This window comes from Cantharellus anzutake (assembly GCF_015039405.1).
Source record: "Cantharellus anzutake strain C23 chromosome Unknown EI90scaffold_36, whole genome shotgun sequence".
NCBI lineage: Eukaryota > Fungi > Basidiomycota > Agaricomycetes > Cantharellales > Hydnaceae > Cantharellus > Cantharellus anzutake.
Genome location: NW_024066986.1, coordinates 710406 through 724105, shown reverse-complemented (window position 1 = coordinate 724105; position 13700 = coordinate 710406). Strand labels below are relative to the sequence as shown.

The 13700-nt window shown below is 49.1% G+C and overlaps 4 protein-coding genes across 4 annotated transcripts; 3 read left to right on the top strand and 1 right to left on the bottom strand.

Moving 5' to 3' along the window:
• The first annotated feature begins 3401 nt into the window (after positions 1 to 3401).
• On the top strand, positions 3402 to 4489 carry EI90DRAFT_3065369 (uncharacterized protein). Its single transcript, XM_039060864.1, has 5 exons — positions 3402 to 3478; positions 3534 to 3587; positions 3669 to 3833; positions 3902 to 3973; positions 4026 to 4489. Exons 1-5 carry the CDS (start codon positions 3455 to 3457, stop codon positions 4197 to 4199), a joined length of 489 nt encoding a protein of 162 aa, XP_038914261.1. The 5' UTR covers positions 3402 to 3454; the 3' UTR covers positions 4200 to 4489.
• Positions 4490 to 8029: 3540 nt separating this feature from the next.
• EI90DRAFT_3017730 (uncharacterized protein) lies at positions 8030 to 9060 on the bottom strand (the record flags this gene model as incomplete). The annotated part of the gene is made up of 4 exons (XM_039057142.1): positions 8030 to 8140; positions 8212 to 8289; positions 8507 to 8659; positions 8716 to 9060. 4 exons carry the CDS (start codon positions 9058 to 9060, stop codon positions 8030 to 8032), a joined length of 687 nt encoding a protein of 228 aa, XP_038914260.1.
• A 2088-nt stretch (positions 9061 to 11148) lies between these two features.
• Positions 11149 to 11677, top strand: EI90DRAFT_3065359 (uncharacterized protein; the record flags this gene model as incomplete). The annotated part of the gene is made up of 3 exons (XM_039060863.1): positions 11149 to 11454; positions 11507 to 11593; positions 11651 to 11677. Coding segments are annotated over 2 exons (351 nt in total), but the record flags the coding sequence as incomplete, so codon positions are not given.
• Positions 11678 to 11812: 135 nt separating this feature from the next.
• Positions 11813 to 12907, top strand: EI90DRAFT_1577588 (uncharacterized protein). Its single transcript, XM_039051928.1, has 5 exons — positions 11813 to 12024; positions 12082 to 12132; positions 12227 to 12404; positions 12473 to 12544; positions 12597 to 12907. The coding sequence occupies exons 2-5, from the start codon at positions 12128 to 12130 to the stop codon at positions 12810 to 12812; spliced, it is 471 nt and encodes a 156-aa protein (XP_038914258.1). The 5' UTR covers positions 11813 to 12024; positions 12082 to 12127; the 3' UTR covers positions 12813 to 12907.
• Positions 12908 to 13700: the final 793 nt, after the last annotated feature.

Below are 13700 nucleotides of genomic sequence, written 5' to 3'. Positions count from 1 at the left end.
CTGCCTATAAAAGCAGTGAACAATTTTTCACTTTTGTCTCCCTCAGTTCAACAATGATTGACTGAGGTGAGACTACACTTTTACCACATGTTTGTGTTGTCACTCATGTATCTTCATATGCCCTAGCGTAAAACGCTAGGTAATTAGTTCTAATCTATTAGTTCAACAACGATTGACTGAGCGTAAATCGCTAACATCCTAATAGAGTGTGCCATTGGGACGGGGTGATTAGCACTCATTATTTTCCTACATTGTCAATCAGCTGTTTCCAATATATTCAGAATTATATTGAATAGTATTCATCCAAATTAGGTGTGCAGTTTTTTCTGTCGCTTGCTGTACATGTTCACAAGAAGAGTCCTATTCTTGATATGTTCGATACAAAAAATCACATGGTACGGAGTTAAAGACATAGCCGATCACTTCGGAGTAGGTGATCGGCTATGTCTTTAACTCCGTACCATGTGATTTTTTGTATTGAGTACAGAACGTGAGAATAACGATTTAGCGTGAGAACGTTTATTTACATTGAGTAAAAAAGCTATTATTTTGCGCGTCCACGGAGCTCCTCAGACTGGGTACGAGTCTGGTCGCAACCCATGATGAGCAACATTGCAAATATTTGCTGATCTGCAAGCAAGGTCATGGTTGCGAAGCAACCTTTCTAGTATCAACAACTGATGTGACAATATGAATCGAATTCCGCCACTGATGTGCGAATGAATTGCAAGCGACCACATGACATCTACGCCGTCGCCCAAAGGGTTTAGCGCATGCTAGAGTAGTCCCTCTTCGCAAACAGGGACACGCGGCTCGAGTAGGAATTACGTGGAGCGGTGGATTATGTAAGCAACGCCCCCGGGCAGACGCTCGTGCGAAAACCAAGAGCAGCCTTCGTTTGTAGTAACAATTTGTACCCGCGTTCAATGCGCGCTGAATTGAGAAACCGATCTCTTCCATGTTGCCGACGGCTTGCGGAGCTGGTTTAGAGCGAGATCGGAATCCACGCTCTGCGGCCGACCGAACACAGTACTTGTTGCCAACCGCGTGCTCGCTTTACATGAGGCTACCACTCCCCATTGAACGCGAGTTCTTTGCACTACCGTCAGTTCCTCCGAGCCTTCACTGGATTGATTTATTGATGAATATTCGGGCTTTTTTCAGACGCATTTGGCCAAGCAAACACCACGGTATGTCGTTCCAATAACCGTGGTTTCGTATGGCCAAGCGCGCCTCATATCCAATGTAGCCAATCCAACAAGAATGGGAGAAGATTGATGTACGTCTATGACTGCGAATCAATGTGAACAAACCCCCAGACTCTGATACGCCTTAAGCCCTTTGAACCAGGTGGAGGGCGCCACGAAAACATACCGATGGTGAGTGCTCGGCATCGTCTACTCCCTCTTTCGGTTTCGCTAACATCAGACATCTTCAGACGGTATTCCCAACGTCGAGACGTAGGTTTTGGAGTGCGCCCGCGCCCGCTTCCCATCCTGTCCTGTGCGTTGCTTAGTCACCTATCTTCAGTGCCTTCACTCAGAAACCTAATCTCACAGTCCAGACCGGCAGACCTCTGGGGCGCGAGTACGCCATCAAACCTCTGCATAAATTCTGCAATACGTCTGCTTCTCACCCCAAACATACTCTTCCTCTTCCTATATCGATCTTCTATACCACTACCTTTTAATACTTGCATCGACTCTTCGACAGCTGCTCATCGTAGCCCCACATCGCGGGCGCTGTGTACTGTACTCTTTTCCCTTGCATCCGCATCTTTGACTCCCCAACTCTTCGGGAACCTGATACCCTATCCACACTTGACTTTCTGTATCCATATCTCATCCTCCTTCCGATTCAACCTATCCATCTCTTTCTTCATTCGGCAGATTAGTCCGCAAGCATTCTTCTGTCTTTGTCTTTCTACAATATTCATTTCAAACATCCGTTTGTGATCGTGTTGACTCTAAGCTGAATGTACATGTCGAGAGGACTGCAACAAGAGCGGAATAAAGTAATGGCCAAGTCTTTGCCGTAAGGCAGGTACTTTGATGTGCCAGGGTGGGAGCGGCATCCTCCGACAGCACCCTCACGCTTTTCCGCTTTTCACTTGGTCGCGCGAATCGGTCGCGCGAATCGAAGTGTTGACACATTCACCTTACCACCCTCGCCGCTGACGTGTCTGCAAAAAAAAACGAGCTGAATTGACGCCCTACGGCTTTAACCTCGGACTCGTTATCGTTATTATGGAATTGCGGTATCGATCCAGCTCTTATATAACGCCCATTCGGCGGAAAGGATAGTAGCGCCCTAAATACATCTTACATCCCACAAACTCGGTTTAAGCACTTCCGTGCAACTTGACACGGTTTTTCCACCGCACTGGGCTTTTCCCTGCCGATCTCCACCTGCTTGCTGGCAGTTGACTTGGTTTCATGACCTCTCGGTACCGGTACCATCGTTCTACTTGGCCTCTCCAACTGCCGCGACAGATGAACGTTGCCGTGTCATGCTCCTTTGAAGTGCACGGTCCAAACACTGCTACCAGGACATCATCCACATTGATGGTTGCCTGATACACGATGCACGTGCACAATAGAACACGTCCATTGGCGCCCACTCTACGTACTTCCGCTGGTACGATCAGGATTCTTGGCGGTTGGGTTTCCAAGATATGGGCACTTTCAAGCGCGCATACGGCATGCTATTTTCAACATGCTTTTGAGCCTTCTCCCTAGAGACTCACCAATCTATGGCGCGCATTTCTATATACCTCATCTCCCGACGTGGGAGACCACTATGCTCTTGATATCAATTGTATTGGAGCTTCTTATGCGAATCGCACTCGTTTCTTCACATGTCTACTCATTCGCGAAGTTGTGCGCGCGCAGATGATTCTGCAAGTTCAGGAACTGGTATCGCGTATTCATGCTGTGCATTGTGGCGTCCTCTCCTGATGAGCAGCAGGCAGCATATAAACCATCATTTCGAGTGCACCGCATTTCTTCGTAGCATCATTTTACTATGCCTGATATTTTCGGCATAATGAGCATGTGCAATTTCAACTGATTGCTATTGACATGCACAACTCTATTGAACAGTAGTCGTTTTGGTAAATGAATGAACCGTTTGCTGCGTTGGCGAGAATCTAAACGTATGATCGGTTGTTCGAAGCTGAGGTTGGTCGCACTCAGCTTCTTGCGTTTGAGGATCCCTACTCCCATCGAACGGAAGCGTCTCCGCGCAATTGAATCACTGACCAATACGTACTCATCTACACGTGTTCCATGCGTGCCCCACACGCGGGCGCGGCCATAATTACGTTCTTGACCTTAATTGTCTGATATCCCGGCGGAACTGGGGATTCGTGTGGGGGTGGCCATTTAAAGGGGGCTCTGTCTTTCTCCGTCTCCAAGCACTCGAAGCCCCCAACTGGTTGCTGGCGAATACAACCATGGGCAACAGTTCCAGCAAACGAGTGGGTTCCTTCTCACGTCATTCAGCGGATAGATGTCGGGCTAACCATGGTATAGAAGAAGGCGGAACAAAATGCATATGAGATGAGGGATATGAGGGATTTGGATGACGTATGTTCAGATCTCTTTCCCTCAATGGGATTTATATCCTTATCGTCATTCCCTTCGCTCTCTCCGATGTGAACTTTGAAGCCTAATATTCCAGGTGGGGGCCGTCCGAACCGGACCGGACGTGGGGCCAGTGGAGGCAACCATCAGGGCAGAGGTGGTGGCCATCGGGATGGCTATAGGGGCTGGAGTCAGGGATCATCCACCCGCCGGCGCAGATACATTATACGAGGTGATGACTCAAATAAGGTATACGGTTTATCATTGTGGCTTCAACACATTTATAGTGTAAGGATCGCTAATCGCTTCTTCCCCAGTCCCGCTGTTTCGGTCAAGTCTCATACGACAAGATGGGGGTGCTGGACTCTCCCTGCTCATTCATTTACTTTGTAAGTACGTTTCTTCACGAAACTTGTTTTGTTTGTGTTCACCAATGGCTAGATGGACCTACTCCAATGGCTCGTGTCTTTATTCCATGGCAGGCCAAGACGCTGGACGGTAGTGAAGCAATCTTTGCATATACTAGTTACCTATAAAGTCATTAACGCTCCGACTTCGGACCCATTGTTGCACTGTTGCAGCACTCAACCTGTTCACTCAACCTGTTCACTCTGATTCGCCGAGAAGACACTGTAAAGGTACATCTTGCATTCCCCGAGACTGAGTTTAGTGCGTCCGCGCGTGCGATTGGGTACAATCTCTTATACATAGGACAGCAGGGAGGCACCATCAGTTGTAGATTACTTTGCCTCGTCACTCCTTGACACAATTACATCCATCATTGCTCCTACTATGCAATAGTCACTATTCAATAGCAAATCATGGGCTAATCGGATAGGACTTTCGCAGGTTCCGAGAGATCAAGCACAGATTTTGTCCATTATCTTCGACGCGCTCACTTCATCGAAGTTCACATAAGCCACTTCTCCGCCCTTCCCACCCACTGAAACTCTCCTTCCTGTCTGGATAACCTCTGAGATCGGCTCGAAATCATCCGGGAGCCAACGAAGGTATGCTAATCCATTTTCCAATGGAGTGCATAGACAATTCCGATCGAGCTTGATGGGTAAGGTTAGGTCCGGTTGATATGTCACCGCGAAAGCTTCATCCACGCATAGCATCGGGAGTTCCAACCATGTGCCAGTATTCAGGTCAACCGTGAAGGGTCCTTCAGCATCGTCTGAGACTTTCCATCCGCGCAGTCGAAGGACCAAACCATCCTTGGAGTAAGACATATGGTAGGGAGCTTGAAAACTCCACTGGCTGGATTGGGCATCCTTGGTGACTTCAGCCAAACCAACTCGTTTTGTGCATTGTCCGGAATTGATGTCCCAAATTCGTATGGACAAATCCCTCGATGCCGAAGCAAGTTTGGCATCGTCAGGGGAGAAGCATGCGCACGTAACTGAATTAGAATGTCCGCGTAATAGAATGGGGGATGAGCTGGGATCGTTTGAATCTGTTAACTGAATGATCTTGTCCTTGTCTACAGACACCATGAAACGAGCATTCGATGCAATTTCACATGGAACGCCCTTGCTCTCTTGTTCTACGGTTGTTTCTGCATCCCAAATTAGGATCGAACGATCATGCGAACCCGAAGCCAACCGGGCGCTGTTCGGGGAAAATGCCACCGCATATACACTGTTGGTATGGCTAACAAGGGTACGAGCATGAGTCCACCTTGTCCCATCAGCGCGCCACAGGGAAATGGTCGAATCCGCCGAAGCGGATGCAATCCATTTGCCGTCCGCCGAGCAGGATACGGAGTATACCGCGTCCGAGTGATTTCCAAGCACAAGTAGGTTGTCGTCTATCTCGAATATGTTCAGGATGCGTACCATGCCGTCTTTGCATGCCAGGATCACCCTTTCGTTGTCGGGATGGAAGACAAGACAGAACATTTGGCTGAACACATCTATCCGACGGACTTGTTCCCCAGATGCAGCGTCCCAGACTCGGACGGTCCCATCATACGATGCAGATGCCAAGCGTGTTCCATCCAGTGAATACACCACAGAAACCACGGCATCGGTGTGACCTTCGAGGATATGAATATTCGACCCTTCTGCGGCATCCCAAATACGAACGGTCGTGTCTCCTGATGCCGATGCGAGGCGAGTCCCGTATGAAGTGAATGCAATAGAGTTTACGCGTTTGGAATGTCCGGAAAGGCGTACGGGCTTCCCAGAACCATCGGCATTGCAAATATAGATCGCGCCATTCTCGCATGCACACCCAACTTGTGAACCATCGGGAGAAAAGGTGACATGAACGCAGTCGGAGAGCAAGTCCACCTTCGAGACTTTGATTCCAGTATTCGCATTCCATACCCAGATGCATTTGCTTCTGAAAGCGGATGCCACGTAGGTACCATCCGATGAGTAGGCCAAGGAACAAACGGGGTGTGGATGACCTTGAAGTTTTAGAAGCAGACGGCTCCACGATTCCTGAGTATTCCCGAGCGCTGTGATCATAATGGCGCTGTACAGGGAAGTAGAAGGAATTGATGAAGAGTTTGGATCGGTGAATGGGGGGGTGGAAAAGACGAGGAATGGACTTTGAACAAGCGCCTGTTTGGAACGGAGAACGAAGCGGTACATCTTGAGAATATGCAACCGAAGACCTCCCATTTCGTCATGCCCTCGCTGTGTGATGGCGTGACAGGCTCACTCAAGTAGTCAATAACAAGGGGGAAAGTGGCACGTACCATCCATTGCTCCAGCTGGTGCAGACCGTGGCATGCAGCCATTATTTCGTCCATAGCCCCCATTGCTACAACCCAGTACAGAAGCCATTGACATACGACCTGTTCAAGTGCCCCAGCAACTCCTGGATCTGCAGGACGGACTCGACAAACAAGCGAAATCCAGCTCTTACAAGCGAACGTCGCTTTCGGTGGTATTGCGCTGTCGAACAGCGCCTGAAGGTCCGGGACGTCTTCCTTCAGGCGGTGCGAGTGTTTCCCAAAGAGTCCTAGGAGAGATTTGCAATGCGAAAGGTGCTGGAGCGTCCAGAGAGCCAGATCCAGGTCAGTTGAGCTTGAAGATGTGTATCCCTTCCATTGCAGTCTAAGCAGAGTAGCGCTCATATCCTCCTCCACGCGCACCGTTTCTTTCTCAAACTAGTCCGACTGTTAGAGGCGACGTCACAATCTCGCTATTCGATACCCACCGCCCCCGAAAAAAGATTTGTGACCTCTGCGACTAGTTTGTCCATCTGGTCTTGATCCAGAATACGTTCGGATATCTTGAGGGTGCCACCCACAGAAGACAACCATGACTTCAACCTATAAGCGAAGTCTCTATGTCCTTCATTCAGAGTTTGCATCGATGGCCACGAGAGGAAATAATGACCTTGAGAAACCGTTTCGGAGTCTCCTTGCCCCAGGAACGTCACTCAACCCATGGAGATGCTCATAAAGAGTCATCTTGGATTCAGATAGTAGTCGTATCAGGGATGATTGGCGCCCGAATCGCAGCCTTGCTTCATCGAGGCTGGAACAAAGGAGGAGTTTCTACAATCACAGCGTGAGACAGAGGGAAGGTTAGAACGAGGTATACGAACGTCTTGGGCTGCCACAATCTGCGCCAGTTGGGAAATGGCCTCAACAAGGAGTTTATTGTGTGTCATAGCAGCCATGGATTCCACCTCCGTCACCAGGGTTGGCACCGGTGTAGGAAGCACTTTATAAATCTTCTCTTTGATTGCCCTGCGGCGGGCAACAGCCAACGACGGGCTATTTAGTCCCCCATCATCACTGAAACTGCCACCCAGAAACTGCACAGAAATTTCCTGAATGATGGACGTAAAGAACCAACAGTTCTCCCCTGAGAGATTGAACATTATGGACTCATGGTGGACAACGTCGAGAGTCTTTACAAGACTTTTGAGGGGGATGGGCGACGCAAATTCGATGACAGCCTCTCTCCGGACCTTCCTGCCGAGCAGATTATGAAGAACCGTAGTTATCTTTACCTTACAGACGAGACAAAAGACTGTCAATGCAACACCCGAATTCAGTTCTCAGTAGTATAAAACTCACCAGATCATTTGCTGCAATGTACAAAGCCAATATCTTGAAGAGATTCTCCGAACGTGGGCGACGGTCTAAACGGATCCAGAACTTCGTGCCTCGCTTCATGACTTCAAGTAGTAGAAAACGATGTGGAACTCGTCTCGTCGTCCTATATCGAATCATCCGAGTGACAGTTGCCGCTTCGGCCTCCTCGCTATCGTGCGTTTTCGTGCAAAAGACACCAAGGGTGTATTCCGTGTCTCCCATATGAGGGATGTTTCTTAAGATGTCTTCCTCAGTCGGACGTCGCACACTGGGGGGGCTGGAATAGTCGCTTTCATCGTCCGAACCCGAGAGACTGTCGGCCAACGATGGTACTCGTTTAAGAGGATGGTCCTGTACATTTAACTCCACCTGTTCTTGGTGCTTAAGCGGAGGCATAAATCTGTGCAAAGGAATCTGTCTTACCGTGGAATACGCGTCCTGCGATAGGAGCATTTGAGATTTTGACCGACGAAGAGATTTGGGTAGGCTCGTGCTAGAAGCGGTGCTCATATCCTGAGAGGTTTAGGAAACAGTCTTTTCGTAGGCGTCGAAATTCTGCCTTACCTCAGTTTCAAGCCAATCGATGGCAGATTCGAAGGCTGGGGACCCAAGCGGCAATTTCCTTCCCGACTCGCTACCATCCTGAACGGGAGGACGATCATATGAAGCGATTATTTGATGAATTCTTCGACGGGCATCGGCTCCCAGGTCAAGCCACCTTAAAGTCCCTGTAAGTTTGCCACTTTTATTGTCGAGACCGTACAGGTATTCTGCAACCACAGATGCAAAAAAGTAACAATTCTCCTAGCAATCCGGATGAGGTAAGATACTCAGAAGCAAGAGAATAGCACGTGCATACCGGCCAGACTTTATAAAATTTTGATGACTCCCTAAGTGCCTCAAGGACACGGAGCAAGTCCGTTAGCGAAGGTGGGTCGCGAAAAATGATTCTCGTCTTCTCGACACTCTTCGTACTACCCAACAGAGCGGCTCTTTTCCCAGAAAGACTCGCCTGTTCCGGTGATTGAGTGAATCAGAATCAAGAGAATGGCCAGTAACGATGCTCACTATGTCATTTGCTTCCAATGCACTGGATATCAGATTTCCGAGAGCGCCCACCGGCCGCGTTCTCTCGAGACGCACCCAGAATTCTTCTCCAGTGGGTTTCGCCATTCGCAGAAGTAAGAACTCGTGATGAACACCCTTCTCTTCCTTGTAAATGATCAATTCATTGACTGGAGACGAGGGAGCATCGGGAGTAGTCCCGATGTAGGAACATATATCTGCGAGTGGTGATGATAATCTTCTAGAAGAGAGAGGGATCTTTGACCAAAGAGTAGATCGCCTCGAAGCCGCGCTTGTGACCGAACGCTTAGACACGATAGATATTCTGTCACGATCGATATCTGCCATAGAAGACAAGATCGAGGGGAACCTCTAGTGTGTGTGGTTGGTTGCAAGAGACGCAAAAGGACAGGATGGACACGTGAAGTTGGGTCTGCGAGTAGCACGCAAGCTTTAGATACAAGTAAAGGCGAACGAGCTAATTGAGATTCGACCATTTCCCTACTTATGTAATTTAATGAGCTTCGCTTTTTGTGGCAAAGACGTTTCGGAACGAATGGGGAGAAAAGTCCACGCCCCTAACACAAATGAATAAAGAAAGACATGGCAAAGACCCGTTTCTTCAGCGCCTTGCGCACGCGCGATGGCATTAGCAGTACGTCACGCAGCCTACAAGGAGTCCACGGTGGGAAAGTGCTGCACAGAACCGCTCGCAAAGTGATGCATGATACAAGTTGGCTGGCTCCGGTGGATTATGTAAGCAGTGCCCTCGAGACCCAGAGCTGTAATATGCGCTGAATTGAGAAACCGATTCCTGTGATTTCCCGATGTCGCCGACGGCTTGCGGAGCTGGCTTCGAGCAAGATCGGGATCCACGCTTTGCGGCCGACCAAACACAACACTGTTGCCGACCGCGTGCTCGCTTTACATGAGGCTACCACTCCCCATTAAATGCGAGTTCTTTGCACTACCGTCAGTTCCTCCGAGCCTTCACTGGATTGATAGGCCAACATTTATTGATGGATATTCGGGCTTTTTTCAGACGCATTTGGCCAAGCAAACACCACGTATGTCGTTCCAACCGTCTCGTATGGCCAAGGCCAAGGCGCCTCATATCCAATGTAGCCAATCCAACAAGAATGGGAGAAGATTGATGTACGTCTATGACTGCGAATCAATGTGAACAAACCCCCAGACTCTGATACGCCCTAAGCCCTTTGAACCAGGTGGAGGGCGCCACGAAAATATACCGATGGTGAGTGCTCGGCATCGTTTACTCCCTCTTTCGGTTTCGCTAACATCGGACATCTTCAGACGGTATTCCCAACGTCGAGACGTAGGTTTTGGAGTGCGCCCGCGCCCACTTCCCATCCTATCCTGTGCGTCGCTTAGTCACCTACCTTCAGTGCCTTCACTCAGAAACCTAATCTCACAGTCCAGACCGGCAGACCTCTGGGGCGCGAGTACGCCATCAAACCTCTGCATAAATTCTGCAGCACGTCTGCTTCTCACCCCAAACATACTCTATATCGATCTTCTATACCACTACCTTTTAATACTTGCATCGACTCTTCGACAGCTGTTCATCGTAGCCCCACATCGCGGGCGCTGTGTACTGTACTCTTTTCCCTTGCATCCGCGTCTTTGACTCCCCAACTCTTCGGGAACCTGACACCCTATCCACACTTGACTTTCTGTATCCATATCTCATCCTCCTTCCGATTCAACCTATCCATCTCTTTCTTCATTCGGCAGATTAGTCCGCAAGCATTCTTCTGTCTTTCATTTCAAACATCCGTCTGTGATCGTGTTGACTCTAAGCTGAATGTACATGTCGAGAGGACTGCAACAAGAGCGGAATGAGGTAAGGGCCAAGTCTTTCCCGTAAGGCAGGTACTTTGGAGCGGCATCCTCCGACAGCACCCTCCGCTTTTCACTTGGTCGCGCGAATCGAAGTGTTGACACATTCACCTTACCACCCTCGCCGCTGACGTCTCTGCAAAAAAAACGAGCTGAATTGACGCCCTACGGCTTTAACCTCGGACTCGTTATCGTTATTATGGAATTGCGGTATCCATCGGTCTAGCTCTTATATAACGCCCATTCGGCGGAAAGGATAGTAGCGCCCTAAATACATCTTACATCCCACAAACTCGGTTTAAACACTTCCGTGCAACTTGACACGATTTTTCCATCGCACTAGGCTCTGCTTTGCCGATCTCCACCTGCTTGCTGGCAGTTGACTTGGTTTCATGACCTCTCGGTACCAGTATTGTCGTTCTATTTGGCCTCTCCAACTGCCGCGACAGATGAACGTTGCCGTGTCATGCTCCTTTGAAGTGCACGGTCCAAACACTGCTACCAGGACATCATCCACATTGATGGTTGCCACCCGAAGCGATACATGATGCGCGCGCACAATAGAACACAATAGGACACGTATATTGGCGACGTACTCCGCTGCTACGATCAGGATTCTTGACGGTTGGGTTTCCAAGATATAGGTACTTTCAAGCGCGCATACGGCATGCTATTTTCAACATGCTTTTGAGCCTTCTCCCTAGAGACTCACCAATCTATGGCGCGCATTTCTATATACCTCATCTCCCGACGTGGGAGACCACTATGCTCTTGATATCAATTGTATTGGAGCTTCTTATGCGAATCGCACTCGTTTCTTCACATGTCTACTCATTCGCGAAGGTTGTGCGCGCGCAGATGATTCTGCAAGTTCAGGAACTGGTATCGCGTCTTCATGCTGTGCATTGTGGCGTCCTCTCCTGATGAGCAGCAGGCAGCATATAGACCATCATTTCGAGTGCACCGCATTTCTTCGTAGTATCATTTTACTATGCCTGATATTTTCGGCATAATGAACATGGTTAGTGCTGTGCAATTTCAACTGATTGCTGTTGATACACAAAACTCTATTGAACAGTAGTCATTTTGGTAAATGATTGCTACGGCGAGAATCTAAACGTATGATCGGTTGTTCGAAGCTGAGGTTGGTCGCACTCAGCTTCTTGCGTTTGAGGATCCCTACTCCTATCGAACGGAAGCGTCTCCGCGCAATTGAATCACTGACCAGTACGTACTGATCTACACGTGTTCCATGCGTGCCCCACACGCGGGCGCGGGCGCGGCCATAATTACGTTCTTGACCTTAATTGTCTGATATCCCGGCGGAACTGGGGATTCGTGTGGGGGTGGCCATTTAAAGGGGGCCCTGTCTTTCTCCTCCGTCTCCAAGCACTCGAAGCCCCCAACTGGTTGCTGGCAAATACAACCATGGGCAACAGTTCCAGCAAACGGGTGGGTTCCTTCTCACGTCATTCAACGGATAGATGTCGGCTAACCATTGTATAGAAGAAGGCGGAACAAAATGCATATGAGATGAGGGATATGAGGGGTTTGGATGACGTATGTCTAGATCTCTTTCCCTCAGTGGGATTCATATCCTTTTCGTCATTCCCTTCGCTCACTCTGATGTGAACTTTGAAGCCTAATATTCCAGGCGGAGGCCGTCCGAACCGGACCGGACGTGGGGCCAGTGGAGGCAACCATCAGGGCAGAGGTGGTGGCCATCGGGGTGGCTATGGGGGTCGGAGTCAGGGATCATCCGCCCGCCGCAAACAATAGAGGTCCCGCGCATAGTGCGCAGATACATTATACGAGGTGATGACTCAAATAAGGTATGCGGTTTATCATTGTGGCTTCAACACATTTATAGTGTAAGGATCGCTGATCGCTTCTTCCCTAGTACTGCTGTTTCGGTCAAGTCTCATACGACAAGATGGGGGTGCTGGGCTCTCCCTGCTCATTCATTTACTTTGTAAGTACGTTTCTTCACGAAACTTGTTCTGTTTGTGTTCACCGATGGCTAGAAGGACCTACTCCAATGGCTCGTGTCTTTATTCCCTGGCAGGCCAAGACGCTGGACGGTAGTGAAGCAATCTTTGCATATACTAGTTACCTATAAAGTCATTAACGCTCCGACTTCGGACCCATTGTTACACTGTTGCAGCACTCAACCTGTTCACTCTGATTCGCCGAGAAGACACTGTAAAGGTACATCTTGCATTCCCCGAGACTTAGTTTAGTGCGTCCGCGCGTGCGATTGGGCACAGTCTCTTATACATAGGACAGCAGGGAGGCTCCATCAGTTGTAGATTACTTTGCCTCGTCACTCCTTGACACAATTACATCCATCATTGCTCTTACTATGCAATAGTCACTATTCAATAGCAAATCATGGGCTAATCGGACAGGACTTTCGCAGGTTCCGAGAGATCAAGTACAGATTTTCTCCATTATCTTCGACACGCTCACTTCATCGAAGTTCACATAAGCCACTTCTCCGCCCTTCCCACCCACTGAAACTCTCCTTCCTGTCTGGATAACCTCTGAGATAGGCTCGAAATCATCCGGAAGCCAATACAGGTATGCTAATCCATCTTCCAATGGAGTGCATAAACAGTTTCGATCGAGCTTGATGGGTAAGGTTGGATCTGGTTGATATGCCACCGCGAAAGCTTCATCTGGGCGTGGCGTCGGGAGTTCCGACCATGTGCCGGCGCTCAGATCAATCGTAAAAGGTTCTTCAGCATCGTCTGAGACTTTCCATCCGCGCAGTCGAAGGACCAAACCGTCATTGGAGTAAGACACATGGTAGGGAGCCTGAAAACTCCACTGGGTGGATTGGGTATCCTTGGCGACTTTAACCAAATCGACTCGTTGTATGCATTGTCCGGAATTGATGTCCCAAACTCGAATGGACAAATCCCTCGATGCCGAAACAAGTTTGACACCGTCAGGGGAGAAGCATGCGCACGTAACTGAATCAGAATGTCCGCGTAATAGAATGGGGGATGCGCTGAGATCGTTTGAGTCTGTTAACTGAATGATCGTGTCCTCGTTCACAGACACCCTGAAACGAGCATTCGATGCAATTCCACATGGAACGCCCTTGCTCTCTTGTTCTACGGTCG

What these genes read in the sequence shown, in the direction of transcription:
- EI90DRAFT_3065369 (XM_039060864.1), top strand. Translation starts at nt 3,455, where the DNA reads ATGGGCAACAGTTCCAGCAAACGA. An exon ending in GCAACAGTTCCAGCAAACGA is followed by an intron (nt 3,479 to 3,533) that starts GTGGGTTCCTTC and finishes ACCATGGTATAG; the next exon opens with AAGAAGGCGGAACAAAATGC. An exon ending in ATATGAGGGATTTGGATGAC is followed by an intron (nt 3,588 to 3,668) that starts GTATGTTCAGAT and finishes TGAACTTTGAAG; the next exon opens with CCTAATATTCCAGGTGGGGG.
- EI90DRAFT_1577588 (XM_039051928.1), top strand. An exon ending in GAGGTGATGACTCAAATAAG is followed by an intron (nt 12,405 to 12,472) that starts GTATGCGGTTTA and finishes CTTCTTCCCTAG; the next exon opens with TACTGCTGTTTCGGTCAAGT. An exon ending in CCTGCTCATTCATTTACTTT is followed by an intron (nt 12,545 to 12,596) that starts GTAAGTACGTTT and finishes ACCGATGGCTAG; the next exon opens with AAGGACCTACTCCAATGGCT.